The 25,511-nt window shown below is 36.1% G+C and overlaps 1 protein-coding gene across 2 annotated transcripts in view; it reads right to left on the bottom strand.

Moving 5' to 3' along the window:
- LOC138702920 (cardioacceleratory peptide receptor-like) overlaps positions 1–25,511 on the bottom strand; it is a 167,558-nt gene that overhangs the window by 72,001 nt on the left and 70,046 nt on the right. For both annotated transcript variants that reach the window (XM_069830327.1, XM_069830326.1), the window contains exon 2: positions 12,097–12,233. In XM_069830327.1, the coding sequence (XP_069686428.1) occupies positions 12,097–12,180 (84 nt within the window). In that variant the 5' untranslated portion in view covers positions 12,181–12,233. The remainder of the gene's footprint in view (positions 1–12,096; positions 12,234–25,511) is intronic.

Raw genomic sequence — 25,511 nt, 5'->3', positions numbered from 1 at the left:
AATATTTCATGCTTCCGCAGCTTTGACCAATTGGCTGCTCAGTAAAATCAACAGTTAATATGTGCGATGTGACTCAGTTCAAAGAGTCGCGGGTCGAGCCAATTACGCAGATTTCCATTTTCATGGACTCAATATCACGGCGCGGCAGTCAAAGCGGTCCGGCGCAGCGGAAAATCGTACCGCTTGCTGCAAGTCAAGACTGTCCGAGGCCTTAACTAAGAGAATATCGGCGCACGAAATGTACTCTGATCCTAAAACAAAATGGAAATCCAAAGAGTATAAATCATTTATACGAATTTTACAATTCATTTTTGGTTTTCCGTTAAGTCAATTACAAAGTTATGAAATATATTTATTTAAAATTCTTCAATCATATGACTTATCATTCTTACTGCAAATTAACATTTGCTAACATGCTAACATGCATCAATGCACGTATTAACGTCAGCAGACTTCCACACGAATTAATCGTATACATACAGGGCTTTCATTCCCAGTCTAAATAACTAATTATTTAAATTGAATTCAATTTAAACAAAAAACACGTCAATTTAGATATTGATGGGGAAGTCTGAAACCAGGTTTAATTGCATTTTAGATTTCACCCCCACCCCCTAGCCATCCCCACTTTGAAATTTCAAATGGCACCCCTATATTTTTATACTTAAATATGAAAGAGTATTCAATTGTTTATACACTTCATTCATTTGTTTTCCCATCTTTTGTTTTCTATTTTCGCCTGGCAACCTGGATTGTTGTTATTGTTGATTAGAGCTGAGGAGAATAAAGCTACAAAAACTTATGTAGTGATGTTACTGGTGTAGTAATGGTAGTAATATTATTCATAGAAGAAATAATGCCAGTAGTGTTGTTATTGACAGTAATATTATTCATGGCATCAGCAATATTAGTAGTGATGTTACTTGTTGTAATATTATTCATGGCATCAGCAATATTAGTGGTGATGTTACGTGTTGTAATATTATTCATGGAAGTAACAATGCCAGCAGTGTTGTTATTGACAGTAATATTATTCATAGCAGTAGCAATACTAGTAGTGATGTCACAGATGTAGTAATGGTAGTAATATTATTCATGACAGTAGCAATGCCAGTAGTGTTGTTATTGATAGTAATATTATTCATGACAGTAGCAATACTATTAGTGATGTTACTGATGTAGTAATGGTAGTAATATTATTCATGACAGTAGCAATGCCAGCAGTGTTGTAATATCCATAGCAGTAGCAATGCCAGTAGTGTTGTAATATCCATAGCAGTAGCAATGCCAGTAGTATTGTTACTGGTTGTATTATTCACGACAGTAGCAATATTAGTAGTGATGTTACTGATGTAGTAATGGTAGTAATATTATCCATAGCAGTAGCAATGCCAGTAGTGTTGTAATATCCATAGCAGTAGCAATGCCAGTAGTATTGTTACTGGTTGTATTATTCATGGCAATAGCAATATTAGTAGTGATGTTACTAATGTAGTAATGGTAGTAATATTATTCATGACAGTAGCAATGCCAGTAGTGTTGTAATATCCATAGCAGTAGCAATGCCAGTAGTGTTGTAATATCCATAGCAGTAGCAATGCCAGTAGTGTTGTAATATCCATAGCAGTAGCAATGCCAGTAGTGTTGTAATATCCATAGCAGTAGCAATGCCAGTAGTGTTGTAGTATCCATAGCAGTAGCAATGCCAGTAGTGTTGTAGTATCCATAGCAGTAGCAATGCCAGTAGTGTTGTTACTCGTTGTATTATTCATGGCAGTAGCAGCAGCAGTTGTCTGCCCGCTCCGCTCGCTCGCTGCCTCAAGTTAGTTCCGCCACATTAGCGACTCGCCCGCTGCTATCGATGAGGCACACGCTCTCCCATCTCATTACCGCGATTTAATGGCTCTATCCCACTTCATCACTGCCCACGTGTTCGACCCTCGACGCGTCCTCTAGTTAAAAGTGGCTCCTCTCAAATGTTTTGTCTCAATAGTTGAATATCGTACATGTCCACACCTGTGCAATGGATTCGCTCCTAGTTTCAATAGACATATGCAGTTCTAGATTCATTCATGCATGCTACATGCCCTGTCCATCTGAAACGTCTGGAGTTAATGTTCTTAATTATGTCAGGTGAAGAATACAATGCGTGCAGTTCTGTGTTGTGTAACTTTCTCCATTCTCCTGTAACTTCATCCCTCTTAGCCCCAAATATTTTCCTAAGCACCTTATTCTCGAATATTCTTAACCTCTGTTGCTATTTCACAACCATACAGAACAACAGGTAATATAACTCTTTTATAAATTCTAACTTTCAGGTTTTCGAGAGCAGACTGGATGATAAAAGCTTCTCAACCGAATAATATTTCACAGACATACTTACTTACTTACTTACTTACTTACTGGCTTTTAAGGAACCCGGAGGTTCATTGCCGCCCTCACATAAGCCCTCCATTGGTCCATATCCTGAGTAAGATTAATCCATTCTCTATCATCATATCCCACCTCCCTCAAATCCTTTTTAATATTATCTTCTCATCTATGTCTCGGCCTACCTAAAGGTCATTTTCCCTCCGGCCTCCCAACTAACTCTCTATATGCATTTCTGGATTCGCCCATACGTGCTACATGCCCTGCCAATCTCAAACGTCTGGATTTTATGTTCTTAATTATGTCAGGTGAAGAATACAATGCGTGCAGTTCTGTGTTGTGTAACTTTCTCCATTCTCCTGTAACTTCATCCTTTTTAGCCCCAAATATTTTCCTAAGCGCCTTATTCTCAAACACCCTTAACCTATGTTCCTCTCTCAAAGTGAGAGTCCAAGTTTCACAACCATAAAGAACAACCGGTAATATAACTGCTTTATAAATTCTAACTCTCAGATTTTTTGACAGCAGACTAGATGATAAAAGCTTCTCAACCGAATAATAACAGGCATTTCTCATATTTATTCTGTGTTTAATTTCCTCCCGAATATAATTTATAATTTATATTTATTACTGTTGCTCCAAGATATTTGAACTTCTCCACCTTTTCAAAAGTTAAATTTCCAATTTTTATATTTCCATTTCGTACAATATTCTCGTCACGAGACATAATCATTTCACAGACATATAAATAGCCTACAAATTTAAAAAACTCGGTTTTCTCTCTCAGGATGGTTTAATGTCAACACCAAATATTTTTGTAAAAACGAAAATTACCAGAAAAAATTAGGTTACAGTTTTAATATTAGTATAGATTATGATTTCAAGTGTTCTGTAAGTGTAGTGAGAGATTAGGAACTGGGAGACTCTGGGTTCAAGACAGGTGGAGGCAGAGTTTTCCACCACGGCATAACTCTCTACAAAATTGAGTTACGAGTCTATCTAGGGATATTGTACAAGAGAGAACGCAAAGGATCTCTATCTCGCGGTACACGGATGATTATCTTACAATTTCTACTGTAGAACATTTTTAATGAGAGAAATATCATAGCTGGCATCCCTGAACCCGTATCCGCCAAATCGGCTTTCATACGGCCACGAGGGAGGGAAAGCGATTGTTATCAGAGAAAGGAAACGTCATGGAAGACGGATTGGAAGACGAGCTTGATCAGAGGAATTAATAGGGCGGGGCCGTTGGAGCTAACAAAAGCTTGCCTTCGACATGATGAAAATGCAGCATGTGAACTTGTCGACCCCAAATTCTGATAGCCTGATTCCCATATAATATATCGACTTTCTCACATAAGAATTGGTTACCTATATAAAAGCAAAATAAGGATGAAGCTCTACAGAACAAAGGCTGTAGCTGTGCTTATGAATGGGTGCTCACAAAACAAGGTCAGAATAGTTGTCGATCTCAACTGCAACTTGGAATGAAAGAGATTTTGAGCATTTATTTACTTTGTTATTAGACAAAATAGTATGACACAGCAAAAACTCCATTTCGGGATTTTTGCGGAAATAATTATTTTCAGCATCAATGATAATGAAAAAGTGGTTTTGGGCCAATATTCTGTTACTCTGTGTTTAGCAGTTTTATCCTAAACTATTGGACGGACTTCATTCATAATCAATATCTACAAGTTAATTTATCCAGGAATAATGCACACGAAGTATAATAATTCCTATTAAAATATTAAATTATATTTATTTGAAACAAGAAAATAAATGTGATGGAAGTCATGGCAGATGCAGAACTTTATTATGCTGCATATCTTTACGTAGAAGGATTGACGAACAATGCGAAACAAGGAGAACAAGGAAAACACAAGGAGAACCAGCAGAATACAAGAAGAACAAGGGGAATTCAAGGAGAACAAGGTGAATTCAAGGAGAACAAGGGGAATTCAAGGCGAACAAGGTGAATTCAAGGAGAACAAGGGGAATTCAAGGAGAAAAAGGGGAATACAAGGAGAACAAGGGAAATACAAGAAGAACAAGGGACATATAAGAAGAACAAGGGGAATACAAGGAGAACAAGGGACATATAAGAAGAACAAGGGAAATACAAGAAGAACAAGGGACATATAAGAAGAACAAGGGGAATACAAGGAGAACAAGGGACATATAAGGAGAACAAGGGGAATACAAGGAGAATATGTTGAATTGAAGAACAAGGAGAACACAAGGAGAACCAGGGGAATACATTGAGAATAAGGGGAGTACAAGGAGAAAAGGGGGAATACCAGGAGAACAAGGGGAATACCAGGAGAACAAGTTGAATATAAGAAGAACAAGGGGAATTCAGGGAGAGCTTGGGGAATTCAAGGAGAACAAGGAGAATAGAAGGAGAACCAGGGGAATACAAGGAGGACAAGGAGAATTGAAGGAAAACATGGGGAATTCAAGGAGAATTCAAGGAGAATAAGAGGAATACAAAGTGGACCAGGAGAATACATAGAGGACAAAGAGAATAAAAGGAGAAGAAGGCGAATTGAAGTAGAACATAAGGAATTCAAGGAGAACATGGAGAATTCAAAGAGAACGAGGAGAACAGAAGAGAAACAGGGAAATACAAGGAGAACAAGGGGAATGCAAGGAGAACAATGGGAATGCAAGGAGAACAAGGGGAATGCAAGGAGAACAAGGGGACGACAACGAACACAAGGTGAATACAAAGAGATAAGGGGAATACCTATAAATCTGATGTGTAATCATAACAAACTTCAATTAACTAACCCTCTGCAACTAGTGTGATGTAGGAAGGCTCAAACAAAGACCACACAGCATCGAAAGCTACGTCTTAAGCGTTTTGTAGGCCTGAACCAAGTTGACAGATATTGTCTGAGGACTTATTTACCAACCAGAGCTGCTTGTCGAGTAATATTCCAATATATCTTGTACTGTAACCACATGTACTTACTTACCTATTGGCTTTTAAGGAACCCGGAGGTTCATTGCCGCCCTCACATAAGCCCGCCATTGGTCCCTATCCTGAGCAACATCAATCCATTCTCTACCATCATATCCCACCGCCCTCAAATCCATTTTAATATTATCTTCCCATCTACGTCTCGGCCTCCCTAAAGGTCTTTTTCCCTCCGGCCTCCCAACTAACACTATATATGCATTTCTGGATTCGCCCATACGTGCTACATGCCCTGTCCATCTCAAACGTCTGGATTTAATGTTCCTAATTATGTCAGGTGAAGAATACAATGCGTGCAGTTCTGTGCTGTGTAACTTTCTCCATTCTCCTGTAACTTCATCCCTCTTAGCCCCAAATATTTTTCTAAGAAGTTTATTCTCAAACACCCTTAACCTCTGTTTTTCTCTCAAAGTGAGAGTCCAATTTTTACAACCATACAGAACAACCGATAATATAACTTTTTTTTTTATAAATTCTAACTTTTAGATTTTTTGACAGCAGACTGGATGATAAACGCTTGTCAACCGAATAATAACAGGCATTTCCCATATTTATTCTGTGTTTAATTTCCTCCCGAGTATAATTTATATTTGTGACTGTTGCTCCAAGATATTTGAACTTCTCCACCTCTTCAAAAGATAAATTTTCAACTTTTATATTTCCATTTCGCACAATATTCCCGTCACGAGACATAATCATATACTTTGTCTTTTCGGGATTTACTTCCAAACCTATCTCTTTACTTGCTTCCAGTAAAATTCCCGTATTTTCCCTAATCGTTTGTGGATTTTCTCCTAACATATTCACGTCATCCGCATAGACAAGCAGCTGATGTAACCCGTTCAATTCCAAACCCTCTCTGTTATCCTGGACTTTCCTGATGGCATACTCTAGAGCAAAGTTAAAAAGTAAAGCTGATAGAGCATCTCCTTGCTCTAGCCCGCAGTGAATTGGAAGCGCATCTGACTGAAACTGACCTAACCTAACATAACCACATATACTGAAAGTAATCAAAATTTTGCACGATACGATCGGCAGTCAACCAGTCAGCCAGTGACCAGGTCAGTCATTTGTCAGTCATGCTGTATAAAGCGAAAGTAAACATGCTGTCGTGCCTATGTCCTACGTCAAGGTGTGTGTCGGGTCGCGGAGATCTCAGGGTGAATCCGACGGACGGGGTTAGGCAGGGAATCCTTGACAAATGGGCAGCGTGCTTTATGCCGGTCATATAAGGAGCGATACCGACGGCACGATGCAGATGTGTATCGGCAGGCGGGGCTAACTGACGTCTGAATGAGGCGGAAATGATATACAGAAAAACAAAACGGAGGAAATGTAAATAGGAAGCGCGTTTGATTTGTTGTCAGTTCAGTTTCGTAGATGAAAGGCTGACAATTACACTGCGAGATGGCTGAGACGAGGTGCAGCCTGTAATTATGGAACACGTGCTCTGGCCCACAGCCTCCCACAAGATGCGTATTACATACAGTCCAGGCCGTAACAAGATAACGTAACAAGCAGGAAAACGAAGATGCTTAACAACAAGAAATATAGAAGAATCAAAAGTGAAATAACAAGTAGAAGAAAGAAAAAAAATGGAAAAAAGTGAATAGAAAGAATAGGTAAAGAAGAAGGAAATGATAATAATAGAAAGGCAAGAAAGATGGAGTAGATAAACTATACAGAGCGTTCATTTCAAATCTTCACAGTCTAAATAACTATACAGAGTGTCCTAAATTTTTAAGCTTCTTTTTTTTTGGTTACATTCACAAGACATAGGTAAATAATTCTATGTATTAATTTTATGAAATATCTCATTTATCCACTTTCAAAAAATTTGGTGAAATTTTTGAAATGTTATTTGTCTTATAATTCACGAAAAATTATTCATAAAATAAACTAATAAGTTTCTTACAAAATAAAAGCATAGAAATATGAAGCTACTTCATTAATACTTGCAGTAAAAATTTCATCCAGGTTGATTAATATTTAGCATAAAAAAATTGATGTTGAATGAAGAAAAATAAACTTATGGAAAAATGGATTAGAAAGTAAAGTGCATATTATTTATGTAAATTAAAATTCTCCTTCGCTTCATTCATCTAGTAACTCCAAGGAGCCAACTTTAGAAGAAAAAGTTACTAGATTTGGAATCAGAAATTTGTAAAAAAGAATTATTTGATGAAAATATATTTTTGACAACTCTCTAAATGTTTCGCATCCTTACAGTCTGAAGAGCATATATGTACGTGAACAACCACAAATATTATCAGAAAATGCAGGCTATAAATTTATAAAATTTTATAAGGAAATGAACTCACAATTGGACAAAAATTACAAGGTACCAGAACAAGACTTGTTAGAACTTAAATATCTGGTAATAGAATACAAAAGGCTACTAATAATATTTTTTAAATCCGTCCGGCTGTGTCCTGTGAAGCTGTTGAGTAAGTTGTATTCTCTGGAAGAGTTACCAGCACTTCGCAGAGATTGACCTGGCAGGGCTTCTGCCTTATGGCTTAAGTCCAACCATCATGTGTACTATTCCCACATGTAGGGTTGCCTCCTGAAGGGTTGCCTGGAAGAAGAGACATGGGACGACCTAAGGGACGATGGAGGGATAAACTGTGAAGCCGGAACAGGCAATATTGTCTACTCCGTGTAGTGAAGATGATGATGATGATGATGATGATGATGATGATGATGATGATGAATATTTTTTAGAATTCACTTTTTACTTTAAATTAAATTTTCCAAAATTTGAAAATTTTGACACGTATTCTTTCATAACTGCACAGACATTATAGATAGAATTCTGAAATTTTTTACACTGATTTAACATGCATTTACGCAAAAGGTAGATTACAATAATGCCCATTTCTTTGAAAATAAAAAATTAGGTCACAAAACATTATGTACATTTTAATATATTTTATATAGGACAAATAAAAAATTAATTGTATTAAACTAAACAACTCTACATGTCTGAGAGTAGTATACTTTTCAGAAATAAGTGTTTATTACAGAAAAAAATATTAAAGACGTCAGAGAGATCATAACAATGTTATGGTTACCAAATGATGTAACTGCAGAATTTTGTTTTTTCATACTTTGATAAAACTGGTTTGAAAAATATTATTAGTAACCTTTTTTATACTTTTGTCAGACATTTAAATCCTAATAAGTCTTGTTGTGGTACCTTGTAATTTTTGTCCAATTGTGAGTTCATTTTCTTATAACATTTTAGAAATTCAGAGCATACATTTTGTGATAATATTTGTGGTCGTTCACGTACATATACCCTTAATTAAAGAAATAAACATATTTATAATCAGAATTGAACTAAATCCACTTGGGGTATGAAAATATACGTTCTGAAGAAGTGAAATAGCGATGCAAATTTTTTGGAAAATTGTCATGTTTTTCAGTGAAGTCCCCCCTTAAGAGTTTCGCCACTACCGTCGGACTTCGAACAGGACGCACAATGGGTCAAAAGTGGCTAAGTGCATGGATCTGTCCTTGATTTGGACCTCAAAAAGTCAAAACGGTGGCGGTAGTGATGGTGGGAATTGTGATGGTAAAGATGATGTTTGTGGTGGCGGTTGCGATGGTGGTAGTAATGATGGTTGTGGTGATATGGTGATGGAAGTGGTTGTGGAACGGCGGTTTTGGTGAAGATTGTATGGGCTATTCCATCTCAAATCGACCGAAATATAGAGAAAATTGACCTTGGAATTTTTAAATACAATGAAACTTTTTCTGTCTTTAGACAACTGTGATACAATGCTTTGTGCAAAGTTTGAGGCATCAGAACTTCATAGTGTTTAAATTAAAAATATTTAAATTTATCGCATTTTCATAAAATTAGCAACTTTAAACTGTTGTGGCTCCGAAACCCTTTCACCCAATGATCAAAATCATGGTTTATTTTGATACTGAAAAGTTAAAGTTTATATTGACAGTTTTTCTTACTTTTTATGGAAATGGAGAAATTTAGATTTTTCTTAATTAAGACACCTTTGCCCACGAAAAAATATTTTTAAAATAAGTATATGGCTAGATTCCGCATTGAAAGTACAAATAAACACGTATTTTTACTGGTGCAACGTTAATAAGAAAGTATTGAAAAATCAAATAAAGAAAATAAATAGTACGCGCATGAGCTAACCAGCTGACTGTGAGGCGGGAGCTAGCCGAGGCAAGCAAGGCCAGGAGACATAAACACGTGATGTTTCGTCTAATAGCGCATAGCTGGGCTAGCTTTATCACTGGTTTTCATAAACACAGGAGTAAAATGACGCCCAATGCCCGCTTATCTTCATCTCTCGGCCAGTGCGAGCTGTGTTGCGCCTTTCAAGTCTAGGCGTGTGAAAATAATTTATTTAATGTCCCCGAAACTTATTTCCGTGACACTAAGCAAACAATGCCGAATCCCTCTTAATAATGCAAGGTTTTTTTCTCAATATTTTTTTTATATTTTTACAAATGGGCAAAAAGCCTAAAAGTAAGTAAAATCAGATTATCTGTCTCTCTGTATACAATAAAAATAAGGATTAGGGTAAACTGGAGTCTGTTGGACAGTCGGGCATGTTGGACACTTTGTACTTTAACGTGTTACCTCGCCACTTGTGGGCACCACATTCTGCTAGAAGTCAATGACGGAAGTAGCCCCACTCGTGGCTACTTCCGTCATTGACTTCTAGCAGAATGTGGTGCCCACAAGTGGCGAGGTAACACGTTAAAGTACAAAGTGTCCAACATGCCCGACTGTCCAACTGACCCTAGTTTACCCTACTACTTATCAGAACCTAACAAATGCCAGCTTCAAAATGAGCTCTCGTTCAATGTTCTGCAATAAATGGTTCCAGAGTTCTGAGCGCTGAAAGAGGCTTGTTTTTCTAAAATACGCTAAATTTGTCGCTCAATAATACGAAAACCGTTTGACTTTCGATCGTATATTTTTGAAAATGCACTCTCTTCAGTACCTTGTATAAATAGGGAAAAAATTAGAGTATAAAAAAATGCGAGGTTTTTTACTGATCGATTTCATATGGAATAGCCCGTGCTGATTGCAGGAATGTAAGAGCAACAGGAGTACCAAGTTCTCGACCAGACTGTAGCTATTCCCAGTCTCCATTGACAACGCTAATCAAGCACGAAATCAGAGTTCAGGCGGGTCAACCGTTTTGAGGAAGCGGCTCCGTTGACCTCCCGCTGCACGGCACTGCTTTTGGTGCGAACGACTTTATATCAAGCGGCTTATCGCATTCATAACCGTCCTCTGCAAACCTTGCCGTTAGCGGCCAGCCAGTGCGGCATGTTTGCAAACTGACGGATATAAGTTTTCAGGAAAAAGTTCCACCGATTATGCACGTTCTTAACTTGAGCTCATAGGCCTGGACGAATTTCATAATTGTACAGCAACACTGATACATTACTATAATTTTAACATGTCGACAGGTGAAACAAATGCTGCCCAAACAGCTATTTAAACATCATACACTACAGTAATAACACACTGACACGAGCGCTTCAAACTCCTTGGTTATTTTTTCACGTAGAAGTACATCTTTCTCCACACTAGGAATGGGGGGCAGTAACTAGAGAATTGACCTTTATACAGGATGAAAGTAGATGTGAAATAACCCTGAAGATTTTCAGAGAGAATAATTCATGTTGCATGTAACAAAAAATGCCATATCATATTAGTAGAAAGTTCATAGCTTTTTCAGAAAAAAAAAAAGGTTTTCTTTTTTGCAAAAAAACACCCTCTTATTCGATAACTATTGCGAGTAGGATCGCGATTTTTGTCCATATCGATAGAAAATATAATAAAGAATAATTTATCCCTGTGCCGTATTTCAATACTGTGGACGGTTTTCGTGAAAATTTAAATTGAAAACCACTAATTTGAAGTCACTGACCGATGTAACCAGCTTGCAACATTGTGGCCAGAAAGGGAGACGGGAGGTAGTTCACTAAGGTAGACAGACCTGAGTTCATTGACCGCTTACATCTGTATTACGAGACGAAAGAGCAGTGTGTTAACGGCGATATTCCAGACTGCTGAAACTTGCAACTCTCTTTCCTAATGAACCGTGCATTTAATCAGAAAATGTAATATACATAGGTTTTCAATTTTAATTAAGTGTACCCTATCGCCCCTTTCAATCTGTAGGATTATCTCATGTGCACCTGTATAAAAACGCAGTCTCCTTTCATTTTCTTTGCAATGCACGAATTATAGAACTAAGAGAAGAATAAAAAAAATAAATGATTAAATAAATACGTAAATAAATAAATAGGTAAGTAACTAAAATAAATATATAAAGAAATAAAGAGAAATAAATAAATAAATAAATAGATAAATAAATAAATAAATAAATAAATAAATAAATAAATAAATAAATAAATAAATAAATAAATAAATAAATAAATAAATAAATAAATAAATAATCAAGTAAAGAAATAACAAAATAAGGGAATACATAAATAAATAATTAAATAAGTAATAAATAAATAGATAAATAAATAAATGAATAGATAAATAGATAAATAAATAAGTAAATAAATAAATAAACAAATAAATAAATACGAGTAAGTGATTTAAGGAAAAATGAATGTTTGATTCATGATGAACACAAGTATTGCAACCATGTGTTCAGCAAACTATGACTTGTTCCCACACTTGGAAATGGTGAAAGTGTAACAAAACTATGTTTCTGTTGGCAGCTCCGTACCTGGTAGAAGTAGAAGGAGTTTATCTCGGAGGCGTTCTGGTTGTCCAGACTGAGGTTGCACGCCGACACGGTGTCGTTGTCCATGGCTGCTGCGGCGCCGTCCTCACACCGCTTGCATCTTACAGGCTGCTTCCTCCCTGCCACAACAAAACATAATACAATGTATTGTAACGTAATAGAACAAAGCGATTTATACATTTTCAAGGCAATATAAGAACGTGCCGAGGACGCAACCTGCCTGTCTGCGTACTCTGTTATCCCCTTAACTACTGGATATTGCAGTATTTATCAATCAATTTACCAGAAATGATGGACGTCAAATATAAAAATCTCATTACTTACTACTATCTTTTAAGAAACTCGGAGGTTCATTCCCGTCCTCACATAAGCCCGCCATCGGTCCCTATCCTGTGCAAGATTAATCCACTTTCTATCATCATATCCCATCTCCCTCAAACCCATTTTAATATTATCCTCCCATCTACGTCTCGGCCTCCCTAAAGGTCTATTTCCCTCCGGTCTCCCAACTAACACTCTATATGCATTTTTCGATTCGCCCATACGTACTACATGCCCTGCCCATCTCAAACGTCTGGATTTAATGTTCCTAATTATGTCAGGTGAAGAATACGATGCGTGCAGTTCTGTGTTGTGTAACTTTCTCCATTCTCCTGTAACTTCATCCCTCTTAGCCCCAAATATTTTCCTAAGAACCTTTTTCTCAAACACCCTTAATCTCTGCTCCTCTCTCAAAGTGAGAGTCCAAGTTTCACAACCATACAGAACAACCGGTAATGTATCTGTTTTATAAATTCTAACTTTCAGATTTTTGACAGCAGACTAATAATGACAAAAGCTTCTCAACCGAATAATAACAGGCATTTCCCATATTTATTCTGCGTTTAATTTCCTCCCGAGTGTCATTTATATGTGTTGCTGTTGCTCCAAGATATTTGAATTTTTTCACCTCTTCGAAGGATAAATCTCCAATTTTTATATTTCCATTTCGTACAATATTGTGGTCACGAGACATAATCATATACTTTGTCTTTTCGGGATTTACTTCCAAACCTTTCTCTTTACTTGCTTCAAGTAAAATTCCCGTGTTTTCCCTAATCGTTTGTGGATTTTCTCCAAAAAAAGTCTCATTATGAAATTATTAAAAAAAACGCCAGGTGCATAGATTTACTGTATTGAATATGTTTACGTCAAAGAGGTTTTTGAGAAAGAGAGCGCTGAACAAGGAGAACAAGAGGAATACAGGGCGAACATCAGTTGAGATCTACTTCTGCCCCGAACTCTTGTCCCGTTCACCATTCCTTTCAGTGTATCCTTCAGTAGGCAGTTTCTTCTCAGCCAGTGATCCAACCAATTCCTTTTTCTCTTCCTGATCAGTTGCAGCATCATTCTTTCTTCACCCACTCTTTCCAACACAGCTTCATTTCTTAATCTGTCTGTCAACTTCACACGCTCCATTCTTCTCCATATCCACATTTCACATGCTTCTAGTCGTTTCTCTTCACGTCGTCGTAATATACATGTTTCTTTTGCCATACAATGCCTTGCTCCACACAAAGCACTTCAGTAGTCTCTTCCTTAGTTCTTTTTCCAGAGGTTCTCAGAAGATGCTCCTTTTTCTATTAAAAACTTCCTTTGCCATTGCTATCCTCCTTTTGACTTCCTGGCAGTAGCTCATGTTACTACTTATAGTACACCCCAAGTATTTCAAGCGTCCTTTAGTATTCGCACGTTCACCTTTTTTACTTTTCTTCCGATAACCATGGTCTTCACCTTGTTTGAATTTATCTTCATCCAATTATACTGCTCACAGCTGTCTTTTAGCTACAGTAGCATATCCCTTAGTATCGTCTCCTCTGTTAACAACGCCATATCATCAGCAAATCTTATATATTATGCACTTTATTTCTCTTCCTCATACAATCACCTCTGCCATGTTCTGAAAATAGTTTTTCACTATCCCCTTGTCATACTCCTCTCTCTATTTCACTTCCTTTTGACATTTCTTCTCCTATCGTGACTTTCACTCGTTGTTTCATATAGAGATTACTGAACAATCTTCTCTCTTTCCAATCCACATCTATTTTCTTCAGGATTCCCATCAATTTATTACAATCCACTCTGGCAAATGCCTTTTCTAAATCCACAAATACTATATACGAACATCATATACGAGTATAGTCGACCGGGTTGGCGAGTTGGTATAGCGCTGGCCTTCTATGCCCAAGGTTGCGGATTCGATCCCGGGCCAGGTCGATGGCATTTAAGTGTGCTTAAATGCGACAGGCTCATGTCAGTAGATTTACTGGCATGTAAAAGAACTCCTGCGGGACAAAATTCCGGCACATCCGGCGACGCTGATATAACCTCTGCAGTTGCGAGCGTCGTTAAATAAAACATAACATTTATACGAGTATATGCCAAAATGCGACATAAACTGTTGCACTTATATCTACAAGCCACCGACGTAGCTTAGACAGTAGCGTGCTTTCCTCCTGATCCGGAGATGCGTTCGAGCGTGAGTTCGATTCTCAATTGGGCTCATTACCTGGTTGGTTTCTTCCGAGGTTTTCTCCAACAGTAAGACGAATGTCTGGTAATTACATGGCGAATGTACGACCTTATCTCACTAAATATAATATGACCATCACCAATTCCATCAACAACAAATAACGTAGTATTTGATACAGTGTCGTACATAAAAATATAAATTTTTGCGCCTTATGGTAGTACAAATGTCATTCTTTCTCTTGATACCAGTCCGACGTTTCTTTTATCTGGACAATTGCACTGTCTTCTTCTTCTTCTTCTTATTATTATTATTATTATTATTATTATTATTATTGTTGTTACTTAGAAGTATATGATTATGTCTCGTGACGAGATTATTGTACGAAATGGAAATATAACAATTGGAAATGTATCTTTTGAAGAGGTGTAGAAGTTCAAATATTTTGGAACAACAGTAACAAATATAAATGACACTCGGGAGGAAATTAAACACAGAATAAATATGGGAAATGCCTGTTATTATTCGGTTGAGAAGCTTTTGTCATCCAGTCTGCTGTCAAAAAATCTGAAAGTTAGAATTTATAAAACAGTTATATTACCGGCTGTTCTTTATGGTTGTGAAACTTGGACTCTCACTTTGAGAGAAAACATAGGTTAAGGGTGTTTGAGAATAAGTGGCTTAGGAAAATCTTTGGGGCTAAGCGGGATGAAGTTACAGGAGAATGGGGAAAGTTACACAACACAGAACTGCACGCATTGTATTCTTCACCTGACATAATTACTTACTTACTTACTTACTTACTGGCTTTTAAGGAACCCGGAGGTTCATTGCCGCCCTCACATAAGCCCGCCAATTCCGAGGCTTATTGTTAGGTTTCGTAACAAGCTGTTTTTTACGGTGATGGGTTGTTAGCCCTTCGCCCAACCCTCAAGCTGGAGGACCACCCCTTATCGGCTGTCCACGACCGCTTATTCAATATATTCGCAGCTACTCTCCATATCTGGAGGCCGTCACCTGACATAATTAGGAACATTAAATCCAGACGTTTGAGATGGGCAGGGCATGTAGCACGTATGGGCGAATTCAGAAATTCATATAGAGTGTTAGTTGGGAGGCCGGAGGGAAAAAGACCTTTAGGGAGGCCGAGACGTAGATGGGAAGATAATATTAAAATGGATTTGAGGGAGGTGGGATATTATGATAGAGAATGGATTAATCTTGCTAAGGATAGGGACCGATGGCGGGCTTATGTGAGGGTGGCAATGAACCTCCGGGTTCCTTAAAAGCCAGTAAGTAAGTAAGTAAGTAAGTAAGTAAGTAAGTAAGTAAGTAAGTAAGTAAGTAAGTAAGTAAGTAAGTAAGTAAGTAAGTAAGTAAGTAAGTAATTAAGTAAGTATTATTTAGAAACCAGTTATTTATTTTAACCTCATCTTTTTTCGTAGTACTTCCCATCGACACAAAATGCTCGCGAATGGTTGTGTCCAGTAACTGGGGGGTCCAGCCCATGAAGCAGGCAGTTGTGATCCGCCGCTGCTAAAATTGGACATCGGCGGCATTGTTGCGCCATTCCTCGTTTATAAAAATAATAGGAAACAAGTAATTGAAGCGGCCGCACCACAAAGAGACGAGGATGAGTGCCGATCAATGCAAGGCCAACACGACGACCCCTCGACGCATCGAACCACGGTCCCTTTGTTAAGACGTACACACATAATTAGAACATTTATCACTCCGCCCCGGGCTGGGCGATCTCAAAGCCTCGTCAGCTGCTTGATCGGCCGTCAGCAGGCGTGCTCTTTGAGTGAACAATATTAAGTTGCCCGTTCTTTGTAAACAAGTTCTTATTATTAGAAGTCCACCTCTGCCAACTGCACAATTGCGTTACCATACTAATAAGGTGGTCCTGCGTTTGCCATGCCTACAAATGGATCTCGGGTTCGCAGGTTTACTTCCGAAGGCGATGGATTTTAAAAAGCAATAAAATCTCTTAGCATAGTATACATAGGCCCTATTGCCACAACTGTACAAAGCCATTCCATTTGCCACGAATGTTACATGCTCACTATTTTCGAACTCGATATATTGAAGATGAAATGGCTTTTATTAACAAAAAGTGTAATACTCAGGTGTCTACCTCAAGCAACAAGAGATTCATTCTGATAGTGTTCATGTGAAAGCTATGCAAATCTCATGGCATCCAATTAGTTCACAAAATCATAATCGGTCAGTAATAAATAAATGAATGAATAAATACATAAAGGAATGAATGAATAGATAAATAAAAGAAAGAATGAATAGATAAATAAATAAATAGGTACATAGGCAAACTGACAGATAGATAGATAAATAAATAAATAAATCAATTAATAAATAAACAAATAAATAAATACATAAATAAATAAAGGAATGAATAGATGGATATATAAATAAATACATAAATAAATAGGGACACAAATAGATAAATAAATAAGTAAATAAATAAAGGAATGAATGAATAAATAAATAAATAAATAGGCAGAGAGAGAGAGAGAAAAAAAAATAAATAAACAGGTAGACAGACAGATAGATAAATAAATAAGTAAATAAATGAATGAATGAATGATTAAATCAATAAATAAGTAAATAAATACATAAATAAATAAATAAATACATAAATAAATAAATAAATAGGAAAATAAATATGTAGACAGACCGACAGATAAATAAATAAATAAATAGGTAAACAGACAGATAGACAAATAAATAAGTAAATAAATGAATAAATAAATAAATGAATCAATAAATAAACAAATAAATAAATACATAGATAAATAAAGGAATGAATGAATGAATAAATAAATAAATGGGCAGACAGAGAGAAAAAATAAATAAACAGGTAGACAGACAGATAGATAAATAAATAAGTAAATAAATGAATGAATGAATGATTAAATCAATAAATAAGTAAATAAATACATAAATAAATAAATAGGAAAATAAATATGTAGACAGACTGACAGATAAATAAATAAATAAATAAATAGGTAGACAGACATAGATAAATAAGTTAATTAATGAATAAATGAATAAATCAATAAATAAATAGATAAATAAATAAATAAATAAATAAATAAGTAGACAGACAGATAAATAAATAAGTAAATTAATGAATAAATCAATAAATCGATAAATAAGTAGATAAATAAATAAATAAATAAATAAATAAATAAATAAATAAATAAATAAATAAAGGAATGAATGAATAGAAAATTAAAAAGGTAGACAAACAGACAGGCAGATAAATAAATAAGTCAATAAGTGAAAATTAAATAAATAAATAAATAAATGAATAAATAAATAAATAAATAAATAAATAAATAAATAAATAAATAAATAAATAAATAAATAAATAAATAAATAAATAAATAAATAAATAAATCTAAATAATCCCTTGAGTTTACGTACAGATCTTCCTAAAGCCCCTGTCCAGTTTATATTAATGGAAGATATAAATAAAAGGGTGTATCAAAATAATGAAGGCGAAAATATCCGAACACTCTGCGTGTTCTAGCTCCTGAAGAATCCCCGAATTATATGAAGGCCTTGGTTGGCTGTGACATCACGCTTTAATGCAACAACCGATTAATTTTAGCTGTCCTCATCATGTATGACGCAGCAGTGTTACAATTAAAATTATTATGCTCTTCCGCCTGATGACATTAGCCCATACAAGACACACAGCTTGTTGAAAGATGTCCTCAATGCATGTGTGAATCACATTATACAATATTTCACATGTTAATAAAAATTGTCTACCCGATTATAATTAGTTAACAATACTTCCACTATAACTTTCTCCTCACGCGACTCGGGTTCGATCCCCGGTAAGATCTGAGTGGATTTTATAGTGGACGAAACAGACATTGCAGAGTTTTTACTCGGGGTACTCCATTTCCCTCGTCAGTAGCCGATGGAACATTATCTGCAGGACTCAGGAAGGATGGCCCACCTGTTGGCGTCGGATTCACGATTGCAGGCGGGCTATCCGTCTGAATTAGGCAGTCATCGCATATAGGGCGTACAATGGACCTAAACAACGCAAGTGCAAGGATCCATTCCGGATTCTGTCCTCTTGAAATCAAACAATTTAGCCTATAACATGTTCCACATAACAATCAGTAGCATTCGTGAATAACATAGGGAGGAAGACTTCATAGGGGTCCGAATTATGAACATTGAAATGAAGAAAATAAAATGCGAAATGCGGCAGAAGAGAAGGGAAAGTTCAGATGTACAGAGTAGGCCCTTATCGTTTTTTATTTCTAGTTGGTTATTTTACCACGCTTTATCAACTGCTGTTCTGCTCTCAAAAGAGCTGTTTTTAGTAGGTTATTTTACGACGCTGCATCAACAGCTTAGGTTATTTAGCGTCTGTATGAGATGAAGGTGATAATGCCAGTGAAATGAGTCCGGGGTCCAACATCAAAAGTTACCCAGCATCAAAAGAGTTTAAGTTCGTATTTACAAAAGAGTGACATTACCGGTTGTTCTGTATGGTTGTGAAACTTTGACTCTCACGTTGAGAGAGGAACAGAGGCTAAAGGTTTTTGAGAATAAGGTGCTTAGGAAAATATCTGGAGCTAAGAGGGACGAAGTTACAGGAGAATGGAGAAAGTTACAGAACGCAGAACTGAACGCATTGTATTCTTCACCTGACATAATTAGAAACATTAAATCCAGACGTTTGAGATGGGCAGGGTATGTAGCATGTATGGGCTGAATCTAGAGATGCATATAGAGTCTTAGATGGAACACTTGAGGAAAAAAGACTTTTGGGGAGGCCGAAACGTAGATGGGAGGATAATATTAAAATGGATTTGAGGGAGGTGTGATATGATGGTAGAGACTGGATTAATCTTGCTCAGGATAGGGACCAATGGCGGGCTTATATGAGGGCGGCAATGAACCTCCAGGTTCTGTAAAAGCCATAAGTAAGTAAGTAAGTTATCAACTGCTATGTTTATCTAGCAACTGAGTGAAATGAAGGTGATAATGCCAGCGAAATGAGTCCAGGGTTCAGAGCTGAAAGCTACTCAGCATTTGCTATTAGTGGGTTGAGGGAAAACTCTGGAAAAAACGTCAACCAGGTAACTTGTCTTAACCAGGATTTGAACACGGTCCCGCTTCTTTCACGGTCAGTCATGCTAACCGTTACTCCACAGCGGTGGAATGTCCGTATCGTTTTACATGTGTTATTCCAAATTATAAGCCAAAATGCACAAGGGATGGAGGAAGACAAAGGAAGAGATGCTACGCCTATAGCCGGCATAGTTCTCTGTACCAAATCTTTAACAAATAAGTGTTGTTGGGTCATATAAGGATGAGCTCCGTCCGGACTTCGGAGTTATGCATCGTATTCACGACTGCAGGACAGTCCATGCGCTACATCGACAGGGGTTCCCGTTAACTGGTGCAGAATTTCTGTTTTCATTGAAGTTCCCCTGCGGGAACGAATCTTCGTGTAGTGACCCGCTCAAAATTGTGCAGGTGTATACCTGAAGCAATTGAATTAATTATATTTGCCCCAAATAATTCGATACAAATGTAATTAAAAGCCATCCAAACGTTCCAAAATTCGATCGTCCACAGACTGTACCTGAGGGCGAGTGTAATGCAAGCATAGCCTAAACCCAACACAATCAAAAGAAGAATACGCACTTGATCCTTAGATTATGTTTGGATTGGATTGGCTTGTTAAGGGCTCCATCCGCAACGAGTCATTGGACCTAGACACGCTTTGGTCCATTGTGAACCCTATACAGGGTGAACCTTAAGTAATATCACTAATTTCAGGAGGTTATTCTTTGAGATATTTCAAACAAAAAATTTAATACAATTTTGCTTGTTTTTGCTTCTTTTTTCGATATAAAAATAGTTTTATATGAACCATTTCATAGCGTGTTTTTGAAAAGCCATTGATTTAATTATCAATATGCCCAGTGAATTTAAGGGGAGGCAGAGGTGAATATTTAAAAATCCACAAAATTTATCCGATTTGTTTGAAATTGATCATTGATACTAAGTATGTTATTAGTAATGGACGTACCAAGTTTCAACTTTCTAAGTACAATAGTTCTGTAAATATTAATAATTTTATGCTCGACCATGCCGAAATGTAGTAATTATACATCTGGTAGCAGTCCTTTAATGCATGTCATTAAGGTAGACATACTCATTAAAGTACAGGTGTTTTCAGCCAATGACAACTCAGCTTACATGTGTTCAGCCAATGACAAGTCAGCTTTGTACCGTTATAAAACCGCAAGTATCGATTATTCTCGGATATGCAATCGAAAGAGAATTAGCGAAAAGTCACGGAGGCTGGAAATCCAATACTGTCGCAGAAGGTTATGTTCTGTTACTATAAAAATTAGCGTTAATTGTAAATAATATTCAAATAAATTCAATTTGTCATCTCGTTTTTCAATGTCGAATTCAATAATCAGGGTTATACCAAGTTTAACGGGATTACATCAAGGTCAATGACATTATTGTTCCTCGGAAAAAAATCAATACTTTCGCGTCTGCGCACATCTCACAATTCACGACCTAGAACAAGGTCACTTCCGACCTTGTCAGATACAAATAAAATGTATACATCTGAATAATTTCAAGTTAGAAATATGGTCGAGCATAAAAAGTCGTATAATGGTAATTAAGAAGCTCGTATGAAAATTATGAAACTCTCTTGCGCTCGTTTCATAAACATCCATACTCGCGTCTTAATTACTATCATTATAGGCTCGTTGCATAATGTACTATTATAAAACTTTATATCGTTTGATATAAAATGCTCCATGCACTATATTGTAAGAAATTTTCAATATTTCTTTTTATTTATATGTTCAGAGAAGGTATATAAATAATGATAAGTATTAGTTTATTATGGGAATAATATAGTAATACAGTTATCTTGGTTTTAATTTCATACTTTTAAGGGTACAAAATCAAAAACTAACATCGGAATATCAAAATAAAGATAATAAAAATGGAAAAAACCAAATGTTCAGTTTTTCTTCAGTTTTGTTCGAAAATTTCACCTCTGCCTCCCCTTAAGACAGCAGAGTATTATGATAATAAATAATTGAAAGAACAATGTATTGGCGTTACTAGTACACAGAGCTGTAAAAGAAATGCAGAGTCGAAGTCAATGTCGATTTGAAATATTATCATGTTATGACTTCGCTTAGGAAGCAATATAAATACAGATACACAGAAGGCATTGCATAATATAAACTCTATTATTGCTCTGATATCATTACATGATTTAGCTAGTTCCTGTATGTCTTCAATAAATTATAAATAAACTATATGAATAAATATACGTATAGACCAATAATATATACAGGACTTTCATTTCAAAACTTCCCAGTCTAAATAACTAATTATTTAAATTGAATTCAATTTAAACAAAAAACACGTCAATTTAGATATTGAGAGGGAAGTCTGAAACCAGGCTTATTGCATTTTAGATTTCACCCCCACCCCCAGCCACCCTCTCTTTGAAATTTCAAGTGGCACCACTATCTTTTTACACTTAAATATGAAAGAGCATTAAATTGTTTCTGCATTTCATTAATTTGTTTTTGCATCTTTTGTTTTCTATCGTCGCCTGGCAACCTGGATTTTTGTTATTGTTGATTACAGCTGTACAGAATAAAACTACAAAAACGTATTGAGCATTTCATGTAATAGTTGTGTTTGTGTATTAAATTACTTTAAAATGGTGTATACCCTTCAAGAGAGAACAGAAAGCATCCTTATTAATTAATTTGAGGAAATTACACAAAATAAGCTGTGTCTTCATTCTAAAATCAATTGATAATAACAAAAATACAGGTTGTCAAACGACGATAGAAAATAAAAGTGCGAAAACAAATGAATGAGATGTATAAACAATTGATTGCTCTTTCAATTCATATTTAAGTATAAAAACATAGGCGTGTCATTTGAAATTTCAAAGTGAGGGAGACTGGGGTTGGGGGTGAAATCTAAAATGCAATTAAGCCTGGTTTTAGACTTCCCCTTCAATATCTAAATTGACGTGTTTTTTGTTTGAATTGAATTCGATTTAAATAATTAGTTATTTAGACTGGGATGTTTTGAAATGAAAGCCCTGTATAATGTATATTTATATATTATTTTATTATAATTTTGAGTTGTTGCAATACGATAGTATGATACTTTTTTTGTTAATACAATATGAAACGTAACTGACCGTATACAGGCCTATCGATTGTAACAATGACATCGTCCGTGGATAATAAGGAAGGCTGTGGAATACCATATAAACTGCAATTTCACTATTTTCGTTTAGTATTCTTATTAATGGTGTAAAATAAAAGTATATGAATAATTTAAAATCAATTTATATTAAACAATAACGTGAACATGTTATAAAAGTCGTATTTACATGTTAAAAAAAAAAACTAATCTCAGGAAAATAGCTTTCCACCTCGTCCAGTTTGCTAAAGTCCTCTGAAAACAATATAATTTCGTATCGGCATCTCTTTTGCAGCTCATTGTACGACAATGGCAGACATATTTCGAGGTGTAGCCATGGAGGGAGATACGAGTATCTTGTGGACTTGAGGGAAACCATAACACACGAAAATTCCCAGCTATTCCAACAATGCAATATGGCGAGACGAATATGAGAGTTTTCAGTGTGGAGGAGAGAGTTGTGGCTTTCGCGTGGTTTCTGTACAATACGAAATTGTGACAGTACTAAAAATGATACAAGAAAACCGCTGATATATTTGTTTTAGGTGCATTATTACGCCTAATATTAGAGTTGGAGCGTAGAGTAAAGCGCCATTAACAATGAAAAGTAAACAAAAACGCGACGTGAACGCTAGAGCTTGAGGTCAGGTTATTTAATGTAATCATTCAGATATTTTCATAAACATAAACATTAGGTCATTTCAACCATCTGTTTATGGATATATTTCGTGGCATTAATGGTACTGTAAACTTTCCATTGCGAATGACAACTCGGGTGTTTATCGTTACTATAACATTTATGTTGTCACGTATACTTGAAAATATCATCTAAGCTCCTCTGTAGATAACATTTCAGTAGTTAGAAGATATACCATTGATATACTGGAAAAGATTCAAAAACGGGCTCTTAAGTGTTGTCGGAAAAATTCACCATTAAAATGGAACACACTCACGGACAGGAGAACGCGAATTCGATTATGCGCACTGTTCAAAACATACAGAGGTGAGCCTGCCTGGAGAGAAATAAAAAATAGGTTGCAGGCGCCAAATTACTCTTCAAGGAACGACCACTCATATAAATTGAGGGAAAGAAGGCAGAGGACGGACACTGGAAAGGTTTCTTTTCTCAATCGTACTGGAATGCTTTACCTGCAGACTTACTAAAGGCTATACCAACAACCAAAAATGTATTTAAAAATAGGCTTAAGGACCTTACTAATAGACGGTAATTATACACAGTACTTAAAGGGTGTAAACGATATGTTGTTATTGAAGTGTTGTATCAGTGAAGAATTATGTTGTATCAGTGAAGAATTATGTTGTGTCAGTGAAGTGTGTTGTATCAGTGAAGAAGTATGCCGTGTCAGTGAAGTGTGCTGTGTACGTGAAACGTGTTCCTGTCAGTGAAGCTTTATAGGTTATAGTGGCAGTGCAAAGTATTTGAACAGTGAAATGTTTTTGAAGTGTTAGTGAAATCAGGATAGAATCAGCGAAATGTGTCGTAGTTCCAGTGCAGTGAGTGAGTTGACAGCGAAATGAGTGTAATTTTGAAAGGTACTTGTGCAGATATGAACATATACTCGTGAGTTTTAGTTCGATCTTAGTTTTAAGATACAAACTAGAATATTTCAAATGTTATTTTTAAGTGATCGTTTCATTTAATTTAGTATATTCCCTGTTGTTGTTGTTGTTGTTGTTGTTATTATTATTATTATTATTATTATTATTATTAGTATTAATTATTAGTATTATCATTAATTGTATTTTTAATTAATAAGTTTATTATTGTCATTATTGAGTGTAATTAGTTACCACTGCCACCGGGTATATACCCATTGCAGTGTGAATAAATACATACATACATACTTATCGATAAAGTGACTGATCAGCAGAGACCGTAAGTTTAGGCATTATGAATCATTAAAATAGGAAGGCAAAAAGGCATCATAAATAGCTAAAATAGGCAGATAAAAAGGCATTATAAATAGCTAAAATACGCAATAAAAAGCAATTACAAAAATCTTGCACTAGATCCACAACCTTGCACTTTCCACAAAGGGGTTTTGGCAGCAAGAAAAGTTTCACATAAGTCGAATGCAAATTGAGATTTTCGACTCGATGTTGCAATTACTGTTGGAAGCAAAGAAATCTTCTTCCCAGTAGCCTTGGAAAGTGCATTTTTGTGTTTGGTTGTACTGATATGTTGCGATATGAAATATTTAGCTATAGTCGCGACGCTGTTATTCCCGGCGTGACTCCTCCTCTTTGCTTACACCTTAGAAAGTGAAGGCTCTATAAAGTCTAGGTAGGCAGTACCGTTCGCCATTTTCGTTCTTTCGTTGCCGAACTACCAGACGAGCAATTTGCCACACCATTAAACATTATCATGTCGTAGCTCCTATGATAATAAATCAAACGCATTGTAATTGAGAAAATAATTTAGCAGCAAATAACGTCCTCGTGTGCTTTCTTCAAACGTCAACGAAAGAGCCAAAACGGCGGGCGATTATATTAAGTACTTATCGAGCCTTAGGAAATGCATAACGTCATCAGGAGCGAATCACAAGACCCACACGTTTAAATGTAGCCGACCTGCAACGTGATTGGCTGCCGGAAATAAGAG

This window comes from Periplaneta americana, chromosome 7, assembly GCF_040183065.1.
Source record: "Periplaneta americana isolate PAMFEO1 chromosome 7, P.americana_PAMFEO1_priV1, whole genome shotgun sequence".
NCBI classification, from domain to species: Eukaryota; Metazoa; Arthropoda; class Insecta; order Blattodea; family Blattidae; genus Periplaneta; species Periplaneta americana.
Note: the sequence above shows the minus strand (reverse complement) of the source record. Positions and strands in the feature narration are given on the sequence as shown.